The sequence below is a fragment of the Oryctolagus cuniculus genome, chromosome 2 (genome assembly GCF_964237555.1).
Source record: "Oryctolagus cuniculus chromosome 2, mOryCun1.1, whole genome shotgun sequence".
NCBI classification, from domain to species: Eukaryota; Metazoa; Chordata; class Mammalia; order Lagomorpha; family Leporidae; genus Oryctolagus; species Oryctolagus cuniculus.
Genome location: NC_091433.1, coordinates 130,421,274 through 130,436,198, shown reverse-complemented (window position 1 = coordinate 130,436,198; position 14,925 = coordinate 130,421,274). Strand labels below are relative to the sequence as shown.

Genomic DNA, 14,925 nt, shown 5'->3' with positions numbered 1-14,925 from the left:
TATACATAGTACCTGGTTTGAGTCCTGGCTACTTTGCTTTTGATCCAGCTTTGCTCTGATGTGTGCCCAGGGAAGCAGCAAATGATGGCTAAGTAGCTGGATCCCTGCCACCCACGCGGGAGTCCCAGACTGAGGTGTTTTTTTTTTGTTTTGTTTTGTTTTGTTTTGTTTTTTTTTACAGGCAGAGTGGACAGTGAGAGAGAGAGACAGAGAGAAAGGTCTTCCTTTGCCGTTGGTTCACCCCCCAATGGCCGCCGTGGCTGGTGTGCTGCTGCCGGCGCACAGCGCTGATCCGATGGCAGGAGCCAGGAGCCAGGTGCTTTTCCTGGTCTCCCATGGGGTGCAGGGCCCAAGCACCTGGGCCATCCTCCACTGCACTCCTGGGCCATAGCAGAGAGCTGGCCTGGAAGAGGGCCAACCAGGACAGAATCCGGCGCCCCGACCGGGACTAGAACCCGGTGTGCCAGCGCCGCAAGGTGGAGGATTAGCCTAGTGAGCTGCGGCGCAGACCTCAGACTGAGTTCTTGCCTCTCAGCTTCGACAGGCACAGCCCCTGGCTGTTGTGAGCATTTGGGGAGTGACAGTGGGTGGGAGATTTCTCTCCACCTGACTCTCTGTCTCTATGGCTCTCCATCTTGTTGTCTTTCAAATATAATGAAAACATTTTTTTTTTTTAATTTGTGAGGAGAGGGGGTGAAATGCTACACACCAGTGTTCATGGAAGGAGCATCTGTAAATAAACTGACATAAAGAGAAACTCTACCTTAGGTTCTTCTGCTGGTGCTTGTCTTTACAGTGTCCACGCCCTCACTTGCCCTCAGTTGTAACTTACTGCCTCTCTTCTGACCTCAATCACGCTTCTCAGTCCCCTTGCCTAGATATTTGCTAGGAAAGGTCAATCCCACAGCACTCCTACATGTACCAACCGTCTTCCTTCAGAGTCTTTGAAATTTGCGGGACAAAGCAAGTAGCTCACTCTAGCCAAAACAGCATGGGCTTTGGAATCAGAAGGACCTTGGTCTGAAATCCTATTCCACCATATATTATTGTATGATTTAACTTACCTACTCCTAAATTTAATCTGTGAAAAGAGATGACTTTACAGACAGAAATGAGCAACATGAAGAAGACTGGCACATGAAAGAATCTAAAATTGTAGATTTATTTTTCTTTTACCACTGTAATTTATGTACAAAAGAAAACCTGAACTGAGAGAGAACCTGCAAAAATATAATAGTTTTTTTAAATAAAGGAAATGTTTAAATCCTTTTAAATGTCAAGAATAATAAAATTATAAAATACAGCTTTGAAGAAAAATAACAAACTGTACCCCAACAGAATTATTTAGAGTTAATATGTTTCTGGGTGATCATTTTAACAACTTTGAATTATATTTAGAGTTTTTACACACTTACAATGATTTTGTTTATGAAACTTTTATTCTGCTTTTATTTTACATCATATTGCAAATATTTTGCAAGGCTATAATTTAATCTTCATAAAATTTGTTTTAGTAAACGTTATTTCATCAAACAATATTATTATGGTTTACATCTACTCATCTATTATGAAACAATTGAGGTTTTTAATTATTTGGTCCTATAGAAAGTGTTAAAATCACTTCTCTGACCTCACACAGTACCTAGCATCCTACTACCTCAGCACTAATCAAACACAATCAGAGCAGTCTCCTCTCCATCTTATACAGGTATCACTGATACTTAAATGACCAGGCAGGGCAGAATCTAGGAGATTCTCTTGGGAACCTCAGGCTTTTAAATAGGATATGAGAAATGGAGATTTATAGTTGTAGGATTTTTACAGTCCTTTAAACTGTTGATTTTCCTTATTTTCTACTTTATCTCATCACCATAAGCAGGATTAAAAGGAAAAGGCTCTTGGTATTTGATATGCAATATTCTTAAGCTTTATTTAATAATTATAACAGCAAGAGAAGTCTCAAAAAAGGTTGGTATCATTAAAGTGGCAAAGAATTACTAGCTGGCTACCACCAGAAAGAACAGCTATGGGTGTTGGAAGTAGTAGCTTTATGGGGAGAAAAGTGCTAATTAATAGCTCAACAGACAAAGGTTTCTCTTAAAAATTATAAAATCCCTCAAGGATGTAAGTGATTATACTCAAACAACAATATCCCACTGATAAGTAGACAAAAAGGCATAGAAAGAAAGATTCAGGGTAGAAAACAGATATGGCTGACAATGAGGAAAATTCACCTTGTAAGAAGTATTATCAGTAAATAAAAGAGAGAAAGAGACATAGAGAGAGAGATAAAGACAAAAAGATGGCTTAAGGTCCCATTACATAAGCCTCAAAAGTCACAGAGAAAATGTTGTATGTAACTGAAGGCGCTGACGGGATGTCCAGAGACCGCAGTAGCTTACAGGATCAAGTGCAGGTAAGAGAAACGTCCATTTGAAAAGGGTTTCACATGAGGAGAGCTTCAGGAACTTGCATGTGGAAAACCACCTCCCTCAGGGGTAGCAGTTGTGGCGACCTCATTCCAAATCACAGTGCTGGTTCAAGTCCCAGCTACTCCAGTTCCTGCCACTCATGTGGGAGATACATATGAAATTCCCTGGCTTCTGGCTTCAGCCAGGCCTACTGGTGGCTGTTGTAGGCATTTGGGGAATGAACCAGCGGATGGAAGATCTCCTTCTCCCTTTAGCTCTCCCCATCAACCTGTCATTCTGCCTTTTAAATAAATAAATAAATAAGAAAGAAAGAAAGAAAGAAAGAAAGAAAGAAAGAAAGAAAGAAAGAAAGAAAGAAAGAAAGAACTTCTTTAAATACGGTTCATCAATTGCCCAGGAAGTGAAGCCAGTAATACATCATTGTACTCTCAGACAAAGAAACTAAGAGAATTCCCACATACAACCCAGAAACCAGAGCAGGTTATTAGAGATCTTGCCTGAGGCCAGATAAATTAACATGAACAGCAGACACAGAAAACAAATTCAGGATTCCCTCCTCTAGGTCTGTTACTTGAGACAGCATTTCCTTTCTCTCAAGCATTTCTGAAAGATAATTATCAAGATAACATGGATAAATTCCCCAAAATATGCTCTGATACTGAGCATGCAAAATGGGTAACTGGGCATGCAATTGTAAATTATTCAACTGGAGCCTGAAAAAGATGCTTGTGTACTTCCCTCATCTGTTAACTCACTGGGCACATACCACTTCAGAATTCTAATGGTGGACAATTTCATTATTATAGTCCTTTCTGGGTCACTCATGAAAATAGGTAGGTCACCTTGATCACCAAAAATTCAGTAAGTAAGATCCCAGCAGAAAGAATGGGTCATCAAGAAGGAGGTACCTTTCTCTGAAGGGAGGAGAGAACTTCCACTTTGACCATGGCCTTGTCTAAATATGATCAGAGTTGGTGAACTCAGAGGGCTTCCATAGCCTTGGCTACTCATGACAAGAGCCTAGGGTGATTACTGATGCCATAAACAAGAGTGTCACTTTGTTAAGTCAACAACAGGAGTCACTGTGCACTTACTCCTCATGTAGGATCTCTGTCTTTAGTGTGCTGTACATTGAGATTTAATGCTATAACTAGTACTCAAACAGTATTTTTCACTTGATGTTTCTGTGTGGGAGCAAACTGTTGAAATCTTTACTTAATGTATGCTAAACTGATCTTCTGTATATAAAGAGAATCGAAAATGAATCATGATGTGAATGGAAAGGGAGAGGGAGTGGGAAAGGGGAGGGTTGCAGGTAGGAGGGACGTTATGGGGGGGAAGCCATTGTAATCCATAAGCTGTACTTTGGAAATTTATATTCATTAAATAAAAGTTAAAAAAAAAAGAAAAGAGAGAAAAGCAATATCTATCCAGGATAGCCATGACTTCCAACTACTACATTTTTTTTCTCATGGTACTATAAGATCTTACTCATTCATATAAATATATCAAGCTGGAGCAGACATAAAAATCAAAATACTAAAGGTCATTTTCCTTCCAAAAGATGAAGCAAATTAAAAAAATCTTTTTTTGATAAAAGTATTTCTAAAAAATATAGTTATCTAAGACAGAATAATCATTGACATGGAGAATAATGATTCTCAACATCACCTCTTCCTTATCCCTAGGATTATAAATGCATCAAATGTTTCATGACAGAAAAAATGTTTTAAACATCTATAACCAAAAAGAAAACTTAAAGCTACATAGAGATAAGCACAGCTAACTCAGGGACTGCCTACTTCTAGTCATACTATATATGATATATGACTAATGTAGGTATACGTTTACCAATAAAAATGAGATCATATTGTACATACTGTTTTGAAATCTGCTTTTCCAAGTAAGAAATACTGAACAATGTTTTCAAATATATATACACTAACTTAATGAGTGAATGATATCACATTACATAATTATATAGTAATTTATTTCCCTAACATATCTGTTTGATAGATTTTTAATTTATGCCAACTCTTCATTACACAAAACACATCAGGAATTTATAATAGACTCATAACTTCTAAAATAACAATGGATTGTGTAGCTCATCAAAAACAGAAACTTATTTTTCACATTTGTAGAAGTTCAAGATCAAGGCTCCAGTAAACTCAGTATCTTTTGAAAACCCACATCCTGGTTCATAAAAGGCATTTTCTTGCTACATACTCAAATGGTGGAAGGAAGAAGACAGCCACCTGGAGCCTCCTTTTTATGGCCACTAATTTCATTCATGAAGGCTCCATCCTCAGGATCTATCACAGTGCAAAGCTCCATTTCCACAAATGTACTACACTGGTAATTCAGCTAAGTGTATGAATTTGCGGGATACACAAGCATTCAGATCTGTGAGGAGCTGAAATCTCTTTTGAAGGAGCACTAAATTTTCATGCACATTTTCTAATCAATTTTTTTCCTGTTGGTACTTGGTGACCTGTGGACTACTATGACTCCTTCTCAAGACATTTGCCAAATTCTAAAACTGAAGAAGGCAAAGGCTGAATATATAAGGTTTCTCTAAAAAGCAAACAAATAGTTCTCATTGGTGAAGAAGAGACAGTGACATGCTCTTAATAAAACCCCGATGGAACCATACACTGGCTACCTGAGCAAAACAGAAGTATACACTACAACTACAACCCAAACTTGCCCCAGATCAGTCCATGACTAGATCAAGGTGATCAGCCTCAAACTGAAAACTACCTGCTGATCCCACCTAGTTAGTTAAAGAAAGGATGAAGCTTTGCTAGTGGAAGACAGTCTCACCTTGAATCTCTACATGCTTTAAACACAATGTATGACATCAACCAAAAAGTTTTAAGACACAGGATCATATGACCAAAAATCAAGGGGAAAAAAATTGGAAACAAATTCATCCATGTGTAGATAAAATCTACATAAGAGTTAGTAAGCAGTAACTAATGACTATGATGAATAATTATATGCCGAAGAAAACATATAAGACAAATTCAATAAAAAAAAAAGATGAACAGTGTCATCACACAATTTGAGTGTATGAAAAAAATTAAACTAATAGAACTAAAAGAAAGTTTCTTTCTTTATTTCTACCAAGGCTTATATTATATCTTTGTGCTATTTGCCTTGATGTTAGTAGGAAAATAAGTAGACAAGATACTAGTAATCATTATCAGAATAAACAAATCCAAATCAATGAAAATATGAAAGAAGACGACTCTAAGTATAATTAAGGATTAATCATTATGGTATGAATTTGATATACTGAAGAGCTTCCTGGCTAGTTGAAGCAGAAACTAACCTCTTTCCCCAAACCAGATTTTAAAAGAACTTTTTCTATCTGAAGGAAAAATTAAGAGCAACTGTCACTTACAGGAAGGTGTGTGAATACAGCAAAGGTGCTACGCAGAAAGGCAATGAGGTCTACCAGGTAGTCACTAGCTTTGTTGTCTAAGTCTCCCGTCATCCAGTCGTAGTCTGCCAGCTGTAGGAACTGGTCAATCTTCTGGTTTAAGTTGGTATAAATCTCTTCTTCAGCTGCATGTCGAGCATCCTGTGAAATAATATAAAACATGAAAATCCGTCACATTTCCTTCATGAGAAGGGTGAAAATATATGAGTTGAAGCCACCTCAAACGTACATTCATTAACATAATTGGGAATATTAAGGCACAAGAGTTGCCTCTGATTCTTAGTTATTCAAAAGCAGAATGTAGTCTCCAAGAAAAGCTATTATTTTATTTCACTAAATGTGGAAAATCCCCTCACTACCCTTGGCAGTCTGCATCCTTTTGTTTCGTTTTTTGTCTCTGTTCAAAGGTAAACTTGCTGCCAGGATTCTACTCCTTTTCAACTATTATGGGCCTCTAAAAAGTTTCCCTCCTATAACATCAGCCTTTCTATATCTTCAAGTTCCTTCACATAGCTTATAACTATTCCAAAGTTCCTACTAATATTAATATCCCCCTATCTTTTTTACAATAGAACTACTTTTTTGAAGATTTATTTTATTTATTTGAAAGGCAGAGAGAGAGAGGGAGAGAGAGAGAAATATCTTACATACACTGGCTCAGCCCCAAAAGGTCCACAACAGTCAGATCTGGGTCAGGAAAAAACCAGGGGGCAGGAACTCCAAGCAAGTATCCCAGACAGGGACCCAAGTATTTGGATGATCATCTGTTGCCCTCCGAGGCACGTTATCAGGAAGCTGCATGGAAGCGAGGCAGCAAGAACTGAACTGACACTCTTGCAGGAGATGCAGGCATCCCAAGCCATGGCCTATCCTGCTGAGCCACAATACCCTCATCCTTAGCCCATTTTTTAAAAATTGGGTTGTTTTCATGACAGCGAGTTGCTTGAGGTCTTTATGTATTCTTTTTTATAGAAATTTATTTATTTACTTGAAAGTTAGAGCTATGGAGAGAGAAGGAGAGATACAGTGAGAGATCTTCCATCAGCTGGTTCACATCCAATAGCTGCAACAGCTGGGTCTGGGCCAGATTGAAGCCAGGAGCCAGCTCTTCTTCTGTGTCTCCTACATGGGTGGCAGGGGCCCAAGCAAGTGGGCCATCTTCTGCTGCTTTTCCCAGGCCATTAGCAGGGAGCTGGATTGGAAGTGGAGCAGCCTGGATACGAATTGGTGCCCACTGGGATGCTAGCATTGCAGGTGAAGGCTTTACCCACTATGCCACAAAGCCAGTCCCTCCATGTGTATTCTGAACACTAATTTTTTTAATCAGCAATATGGTTTACAAATATATTCTCCTATTCTGTTCACTTGGTTGATGTTTGATTTGCCATGCAGAATCCTTTTAGTCTGATGAAATCCCATTTATCTATTTTGTCTTTTGTTGACTTTTCTCTTGGAGTTATATTTAAAAAAATCATTGCCTAGATCATATAATTAGTATCTTTCCCCATATGTTTTTTCTAGTAGTTTAACCATTTCAGTTATTATATTTAAGTATTTAATACTTTTTGAGAAGATTTTTCCACATGGTATGAAAAGAGGTACTAATTTCATCCTTGTGCATCTGAATATCCCAACTCCCACCACTGAGGATACTATGCTTTCCTCTTTCATTCCTGTTTTTTCAATGAACAAAGATTTCACTATTTTCTATAGCTAAGTAGTATTCCACTGTGTATTTATACCACATTTTCATGATCTAATATTCAGTTGTTGGAAATATGGGTTGATTCCATAGCTTACCTACTATGAAATCAGCTGCTTTACACGTGGGTACAGATAACATTTCAAATGTTAATTTTATTTCCTTTGGGTAAGTTCTAAGAGTGGGATGGCTAGGGCATATTGTAGATCAATTTTAAAATTTCCAAGAAATCTCCATACTGTCTTCAATAATGGTTGTATTAGTTTACATCCCCACCAAATACATGAGGTATTTTTTCTCCACATCCTTACCAGCATTTGTTATTTCTTGCATTTTAGATGATAATCATTCTAACTTGGATGAACTCAAACCTCATTGTGGTTTTTATTTGCATTTTCCTGATAGTCATTAATCTTGAACATCTTTTCATGTGTCTGTTGGTCATTTGTATTTTATTCTTTGAAAAATTACTATTCATATCCTTTAACATTTCTTAACTGGATTATTTATTTTGATTTTGTTGGGTTTCTTGAGTTCCTTATATATTCTATATATTAACCCTTAATCAGACTTATTGCTTGCAAATATTTTCTCCCATTCTGTCAGTTGCCTGTTATTTTGTTGAGTGTTTCCTTTGCTGTGCAGAAGTTTGTTAGCTTGATGTAACCCATTTGTTTATTTTTCTTTTACTACCTGGGATTCTGGGGTCTCATCTAAGAAGTTTTTGCCAATGCCAGTGTCTTACAGTGTTTCACCTGTGTTTTCCTCAGTGGGTACCACAAAAAGAAAAAGAAAAAGAATTATCAGGAATTACTACAAACAGCTACATGCCAAAAAATTCATAAATTTAGAAGAAATGGATCAATTTCTGCACATATACAATTTACCAAAATTGAGGTACGAAGATATAGAAAACCTAAATAGACCAATAACCAAGACAAAGATCGAATAAAACACCCTACCAACAATGAAAAGCCCAGGACAGAATAACTTCACTGCTGAATTCTTTCAAACTTCCAAAGAAGAACTAATCTCATTTCTTCTTAAACTATTCAAATCAATTAAAAAATAAGGAATCCTCACAAACTCCTTTTATGAGGCCAGCATCACCTAGTTTCAAAACCAGAAAAGATACATTAAAAAAAAGAGAACTATATATCAATATTCCTGATGAACACAGATACAAGAATCCTCAACAGAATACTAGCTAATCAAATCCAAGAACACATAAAAATTCATCCACCTGAACCACGTAGGATTTATCCCTGGGATGGAGGGATGGTTCAATATACACAAATCAATAGATATGATACATCACAAGTTGAAGAACAAAAACATACTTATCTCAATAGATGCAGAGAAAGTTTTTCATAAATTACAATAGATTTTCATTATAAAAATCTTAAGCAAATTGGGTATAGAAGGAACATACCTCAATACAATCAAGGCAATATATGACAAACTCACAGCCAGCACCATATTGAATGGAAAAAGCTAGAAGCATTTCCACTAAGATCTGGAACCACCATAACTATTCAATATACTTCTAGAAGTTTTAACCAGAGTTGTATGCAAGAAAAAGAAATCAAATGGTCACAAACTAGAAATGCGAAAGTCAAATTATCACTGTTAGCAGATGATCCTATACATAGGGAAACCAAAAGACTCTACTAAGAAACTACTGGAACTCATAAAAGAGTGCTAAAGTTACAGGTTATAAAATAAACACACAAAAATCAATAGCATCTGTATACACAAACAATGCCATGGTTGAGAAAGAACTTGTAAGATAAGTACCATTCCAAGAGGAGCCAAAAACTTTAAATACCTTGGGAAAAAATTATCCAAAGATGTAGAACATCTCTACAATGAAAACTGCAAAATATAAAGGAAAGAAATAGAAGACACAAAAAATGGAAAAATTTTCCATGTTCAAGGATTGAAAGAATTAATATCATCAAAATGTCCAAACTACTCAAAGCAACATACAGATTCAATATAACCAAATGAAACTAACAAGGATATTCTTCTCAGATCTAGAAAAAAAAAAAAAAAAGATAATTCACATGGAAACACTAGAGATCCCAAACAGTGAAAGAAAAAATAAAGACAAAGCCAGAGGCATCCCAAAAGCAGATTTCAAGACATATTACACGGCCGGTGCCACGGCTCACTAGGCTAATCCTCCGCCTTGCGGCGCCAGCACACTGGGTTCTAGTCCCGGTCGGGGCGCCGGATTCTGTCCCGGTTGCCCCTCTTCCAGGCCAGCTCTCTGCTGTGGCCAGGGAGTGCAGCAGAGGATGGCCCCAGTACTTGGGCCCTGCACCCCATGGGAGACCAGGAGAAGCACCTGGCTCCTGCCATTGGATCAGCGCGGTGCGCCGGCATGGCGGCCATTGGAGAGTGAACCAACGGCAAAGGAAGACCTTTCTCTCTGTCTCTCTCTCACTGTCCACTCTGCCTGTCAAAAAAATAAAATAAAAATAAAAAGACATATTACAGTGATGTTATAATCTAAACAGCCTGGTATTTGGCACAAAAATTGACATGTGGACCAATGGAACAAGTTAGAAACCCTAGAAATTAATCCATGCATCTATAACCAGCTAGTCTTTGAAAAATGATCTAAAATCACTCCCTGGAAAAAAGAAAGCCTTTTCAACAAATGGTGTTTTGAAAACTGGATCTCCACATGCAAAATTATGAAACAAGATCACTACCTTACACCCTATACAGAAATTAATTCACAATGAATCAAAGATCTAAACCTACGACCTGAAATCATCTTTGTTCTTGGCATTTTTATCAAAAACCAACTGATCATAAATAGATGTATTTATTTCGGGGTTCTCTATTCTATTCAACTTATCTAGGTGTCTTTTTCTTCCTTCATACCATTATATTGCTGTTTTGATTATTACTCTCCAGAATAGTTTTTAATCCTAATAAAGTCTAACCCCGTTGCCAGAGGTGGGCATTTGGCATAGCCGTTGAGATGTCCTGATATCCTTTATGAAAGGTCCTGGTTTCAGTCCTGGCTCCTCTAATTCAGATCCAGGTTCTGTTCAGGCATATCACTGAGAAGCAGCAGATGATAGCTCACGTGTTTGGGTCCCTGCTACTTACATTGGAACACCTGGGGTGAGTTATAGGCTTCTGGCTTCTGGCTTCAGCCTGGCCAAACCCTGGATACTGTGGGCATTAGGGGGATAACTCCATGGATGGAAGATCTTTCTCTTGCTGTGTGCATACACACACCTGACTTTTAAATGAAATGAAAATAATGAAAAATGCAAAAAGGTAAAATTTAAGTCACTGCCAAACCCAAAGTTGCCTAGATTTTCTCATGTTATCTTTTAGGTTTTTTTAATTTATCTTTTCTGTATAGCATTGTGTCTCATATTTATATTTTACAATTAGAGCTAATTTTTGAGAAAGGTATAAGGCATGTTTCTATGATCTTTTCCTTTTTTCACTTGAGAATTCCAGTTGTTCTAGTACTTTTTTTGCCTTTTCTCTGTCAAATATGAGAAGACCATATTTGTAAGGGTCTATTTGTGTGCTCTACAGTCTGCCCATTTACTGTTGTATATTCTTTTTCAACGCCACATGGTCTTCATCAGTTTTTATAGTAAGTCTTGAACTCACTTAGTGTTCTCCTTCAATATTGTGTAGATTCCTCTGGAAGTCTTATTTTTCCATATATACTTTAGAATCTGTTTGTTGACACCTACAAAACAATTTTCTTAGATTTTGATTTGGATTACACTGAATCTATACGTGGGGAAAAGTGAGATCTTAATAATGTAGCATCCTCCAATCCACAAATATGGAAAATACCTCCATCTATTTAGACCATTCTTTGATTTCTTTCATCAGAGTTTTGCAGTTTTCCTCACATGCATTTTATTTTTTATATTTGTAGCTAAGTATCTTATTTTTATATTTTTAGTGGTAATGTAAATGGTATTTTGTTTATAGTTTCAAATGTGGGTTGCACACTGCTGTCATAACAAAAGCAGTTGACTTTTTTGTATTAACTTCTATCCTACACTTCGCTATAATTACTTATTAGTCCCAGTCATTAGTTTGCTATTTGTTTGGAATGTTCTACACTTATCTACATTATCTGCAAACAAAGATAACTTTTTTTCATTAACAATGTGTATATTTTATTAACGCTTCTTGTCTTATTAGACTTGATAAAAGAATGGTATAAGGAGACATTTTTATATAGTTCCTAATCTTATCAAGAAATCAACTTGTTTCTGATCATTAAATATGATGCAGGGTTTATTGTAGATACCCTTTATGATACTCTTTATGAAGTAGGAGAAATTATCCTGTATTCTAGATTGCTAAGAATTTTTATCATAAATGAGTGTTTATCTGCTTCCACTGATAGGATTGTATAATTTTTCTTCTTCATCATGTTTATTTTATATATTACATTGATTGATATTTTAAAGTTGAACTAGCCTTGCAGACCTAGAATAAATACCACTTGGTCATGGTTAAGACTTTTTATACATTGTTGAATGTGATTTGCTAATATTTCACAAGGCTTAAACATCATCTTTACACTGATGAGTTCAAATTTTTACTTCCAGGTCTAATTTTGCTCTGCCATTTTACCATCTTCATGCAAATGGCAACTAAGTGTTGATTCTATCCTCACTCACAAAATCTATTATTCTTTCAATGTACCCTATCCCCATGCATTCAGTTCAAAGGTCTTGGAATTTGCCTTGACTTCTCTCTTTCCCTTAAAATAGCAAATGCAAATTAACTTCAAAAATATCTCTTAAAATTTCTGCTTCTATCACTCCAGTCTAGATGACTAGTATCTCTTATTTGGACTACTGCAATAGCCTCCAAATTAGACCCTCTTCTTCCATTCTTACTGACTTACAGTGTATTTATTTTCCACTTAATAACCAGTATTACCCATAAAAAGGTAAATCAGGTCACCACTAACTTCAATGTTCTAAATGACTTCAACACCTCATTCCAGAATAAAGTATAAAGTATTTACTATGTGCCAGGTCAGAAATCACCTGATTCCAGATTAGCTCATCTTTAATTCATCCCTATTACCAGTGACAAATATATACAAACTGTCAGATTGACCCCCTTGGCTATTCCTTGAACACACAAGTACCTTCCATTGTATTGTTCCCATTGGTGGTCATTCATATTTATTAGAATGATTCAATTTCATATCTATCAAATGATTCAATTTCTTGTTTCATTTGAGCTAATTTTTCCCTAGTTCTACCACTGCCTGATCATATATTCAATGTTTAAAGTTTTGTCTTAACCATGTTTATTTTAATTTTTTTTTTTTTTTTTTTTGCTGATTACAAGGGGAAAAAAGTAGAGAAAGAAAGAGAGAGGAGAAAGAAAGAGAGGGAAAGAGTGAGAGAAAAAGCTCCTATCAACTGGTTCATTCCCCAGATGCATCAGAAGATGGCCCAAGTCCTTGGGTCCCTGCACCCACATGGGAAACCTGGAAGAAGCTCCTGGCTCCTGGCTCCTGGCTTCAGATCCGTGTGGCTCCATCTATTGTGGCCAGTTGGGGAGTGAACCAGCAGATGGAAAACCTTTCTCTCTCTCTCTCTCTCTCTCTCTCTCTCTCTCTGCCTCTCATTTTCTTTGTGTGTAACTCTGGTTGACTCCCAAATAAATAAATAAATAAATCTTGAAAAAAAAGTTTGTTATGTCACAATCCACCCTTTTAACGGTTAAGATGTGGTCCTCTTACTTTCTCTGATTAGTTCCTATTTTAAGCCTACATGACAGTGTAACACCTATGTAAGGCATTTACCCTCCAGAATATCATCTACCAATAATCTTTCTTTTGCTCTATATCAGTATCATTTTTTCCATTTGATTCAATACCAGATAAAAACTAGTGCTGTGGCCTTATAAAATAACTATAAAATCATTAACTGTAATAGCAGACATTTTATTTATTTATTTATTTATTTTGACAGGCAGAGTGGACAGTGAGAGAGAGAGACAGAGAGAAAGGTCTTCCTTTTTCTGTTGGTTCACCCTCCAATGGCTGCTGCGGCCGGCACACCACGCTGATCCAAAGCCAGGAGCCAGGTGCTTCTCCGGGTCTCTCATGGACTGGAAGAGAAGCAACCGGGACAGAACCGGTGCCCCACCCGGGACTAGAACCCGGGGTGCTGGCACTGCAGGTGGAGGATTAGCCTATTGAGCCGCGGCGCCAGCCAACAGCAGACATTTTAAAGAAGGTTAAAAGTTGGTCAAGAGGACACAGGAGGGGATGACTAAGCAGAAAATTTTAATTATTATTATGCCATCACTAACCACAATTATCTAGAACATACTGAAAAAGTCTTGACTGTCGTGGAAGTCAACTTAGGAAATAGTCATTCATGGAAAAAAAGATATGAAGAAGTATATAGAAGATACAGTTGTAAACTTTTTTTTTCTTTACAGTTTAAACAGCCCAAAACTAGTACTGGTACTTGTTTTCTAAAAAATACAGAAGAGAAGCAAAAACTCTTCAAACTTCTGATGCTCAAGAGCATGCTATACATCATCTAGCAGAAACAAAGCCACGTTAGGTAGGATGGCTCAGATTGTATACCAAAAGCAGTTCCACGGTGCTGTCGAGTGTCTCACCTTGAAAGTTGTGGTGCCATAGAGCTTGGTGGTGTGGACTGTTTCTGGGAGTACATTAGTGATATTGGTGATGAATTCTTCCAGGTACTTACAGGATTTCTCCAAGTGTGTTGTATTGATAATAATCTGAACAAGCTGGAAAACAAGCATGTATAAAGGTCATTTGACAATTCACACCATGATGAATGCCCCAAATGAATCTGCTATACAAACAAAATCAAAGTCACTTTGGCAAATGCCATCCACACTCAACAAAGGGTATATTGAGATATGACCTTACATTTCACTCTTTCCATGAAGCCTTCTGGAATCTCTCCAACATTTTGTATTTTCCCCTATTATGGGACCATTTGTCAATCTATTTTAAACATGTTTTCCTCTGTTTAAAAAAAGTCTAAGAGCAAATACTATTACTGTTTAGTAAAGTGCCTGCCAATAAATAATTTCCAAATGAATTAAATAAGTGAACTCCCACTAAAAAAAAAAAAAAAGAAAAAAAAAGAATAAATGAAACAATAGCAAGAAGTTTCAAAATTAGGCACCATCAACAGAGAGATGTGAGAATAGACTGCAGGACATTAACAAACAATATCAGTGTATGGAACAAAGGAAAACGGGACTGAAAGAGAAAGCAGAGGATTAATGGTTTACAAATTACTGATTTTGAGAAAGTTCTTTAACTTTTC

The 14,925-nt window shown here is 36.9% G+C and overlaps 1 protein-coding gene across 5 annotated transcripts in view; it reads right to left on the bottom strand.

The window, feature by feature from the left end:
* EXOC6B (exocyst complex component 6B) overlaps positions 1-14,925 on the bottom strand; it is a 738,880-nt gene that overhangs the window by 286,228 nt on the left and 437,727 nt on the right. For all 5 annotated transcript variants that reach the window (XM_051842763.2, XM_070068946.1, XM_002709766.5 and 2 more), the window contains 2 exons: positions 14,240-14,374; positions 5,842-6,021 (listed from right to left, as the gene is read on the bottom strand). In XM_051842763.2, coding sequence (XP_051698723.1) covers positions 5,842-6,021; positions 14,240-14,374 — 315 coding nt within the window. The remainder of the gene's footprint in view (positions 1-5,841; positions 6,022-14,239; positions 14,375-14,925) is intronic.